Raw genomic sequence first — 1,700 nt, 5'->3', positions numbered from 1 at the left:
CCGGTACACTTTCCCTATGGGTGTGAAATGTCAATAAATATTCCTCAAGTGCATGAAAGCATTTCTCATGAAAACAGTGTAATCCATGAGCACCTTGGAAACAAAGTCTGAGGAAGACAGGAATTCCTAATCAGAGATGTCATGGGGGATGAAACGTACAAAAAATAAATATTGTTGCTTTATTACAAAATGTAATTGTAGCATTTCAACTATGCTTGTAATGGCCATTTGTGTAAAAACTAATCATGCTATTTTTTCTTTCCTACTAGTTACCTCCATCCCATGGGACCTGGGAATGATACTCTGATTTCAGAATTTCTTCTTCTGGGATTTTCAGAGGAACCAGCACTGCAGCCCCTCATATTTGGGCTTTTCCTCTCCATGTACCTGGTCACTGTGTTGGGAAACCTGTTCATCATCCTGGCCGTCAGCTCAGACTCTCACCTCCACACACCCATGTACTTCTTCCTCTCCAACCTGTCCTTGGTAGACATCTGTGTCACCTCGACCACCGTCCCAAAGATGCTGATGAACATCCAGACACAGAGCAAAGCCATAACCTACGGAGGCTGCATCACCCAGTTGCATTTTTTCCTACTCTTTGGAGGACTGGATGACTTCCTTCTAGCTGTGATGGCCTATGACAGGTATGTGGCCATCTGCCACCCCCTGCACTATATGGTCATCATGAACCCCCGTCTCTGTGGACTGCTGGTTCTGGTGTCCTGGATCATGGGTGCCCTGAATTCCTTGGTACAATGTTTAATAGTGTTGCCATTGTCCTTCTGTACAAACTTGGAAATCCCCCACTTTTTCTGTGAACTCAAAGAGGTGGTCCAACTTGCCTGTTCTGACACCTTTCTTAATAACATAGTGATGTATTTTTTATCTGCGCTACTGGGTGGTGGTCCCCTCGCTGGTATCATTTACTCTTACTCTAAGATAGTGTCCTCTATACGTGCAATCCCATCAGCTCAGGGGAAGTATAAGGCATTTTCTACCTGTGCCTCTCACCTCTCAGTTGTCTTCTTATTTTATGGTACAGTCCTAGGAGTGTATCTCAGCTCTGCTGCTACCCAAAGCTCACATTCAAGTGCAGCAGCCTCGGTGATGTACACTGTGGTCACACCCATGCTGAACCCCTTCATCTACAGTCTCAGGAACAGGGACATAAAGAGGGCCCTGAAAAGATTCTTTGGGATGGCAGGTACAAAGGGGACAATCATCCGGGGGTAAAAAGTGCCCTTGATTTTGAGGCTACAGAACAAAAACCCAGAAATTGTGATTTTTTAATCACATTGTGCTTTTCAGACTTGCTCCTTTTGTTTTCTTAAAACATATTTTTATTTATCTCAGAGAGGAAGGGAGAGGCAGAGAGAGATAGAGAGAAACATCAATGATGGGAGTACAGTATTGATCAGTTGCCTTCTTTATAGCCCCTCCTAGTGATTGAACCCACTACCCGGGCATATGCCCCGACCAGAAATCCAATGGAGTCCTCCTGGTTCATAGGTCGATGCTCAAACACTGAGAAACACAGGCCGGGCCAGACTTGCTCCTTTTATTCTGTCCTTGAAAATCCTTTGTTTGTTTCAACTTCACTCTACAATTTAAGTAACCATTTTATTAAGCTTCCTGCTTTGTGTGTTATATAGACAGTTTTTCCCTTTGTCCTTTTTTAACCTTCACAAAGGTTTTTC

General features: G+C 43.8%; 1 protein-coding gene across 1 annotated transcript; it reads left to right on the top strand.

The window, feature by feature from the left end:
- The first annotated feature begins 282 nt into the window (after positions 1 to 282).
- On the top strand, positions 283 to 1,236 carry LOC102246375 (olfactory receptor 7A10). Its single transcript, XM_005878115.1, has one exon. The coding sequence runs from the start codon at positions 283 to 285 to the stop codon at positions 1,234 to 1,236; it is 954 nt and encodes a 317-aa protein (XP_005878177.1).
- The last annotated feature ends 464 nt before the right edge of the window (positions 1,237 to 1,700 follow it).

This window comes from Myotis brandtii, unplaced genomic scaffold (genome assembly GCF_000412655.1).
Source record: "Myotis brandtii unplaced genomic scaffold, ASM41265v1 scaffold5467, whole genome shotgun sequence".
In the NCBI taxonomy this organism is placed as follows: Eukaryota; Metazoa; Chordata; class Mammalia; order Chiroptera; family Vespertilionidae; genus Myotis; species Myotis brandtii.
The sequence above is the reverse complement of the archived record's forward strand: the minus strand, read 5'-3'. Positions and strand labels throughout refer to the sequence as shown.

Bases quoted from the DNA above. Each gene is read 5' to 3' on its own strand.
- LOC102246375 (XM_005878115.1), top strand. From the start codon at position 283: ATGGGACCTGGGAATGATACTCTGATTTCAGAATTTCTTCTTCTGGGA.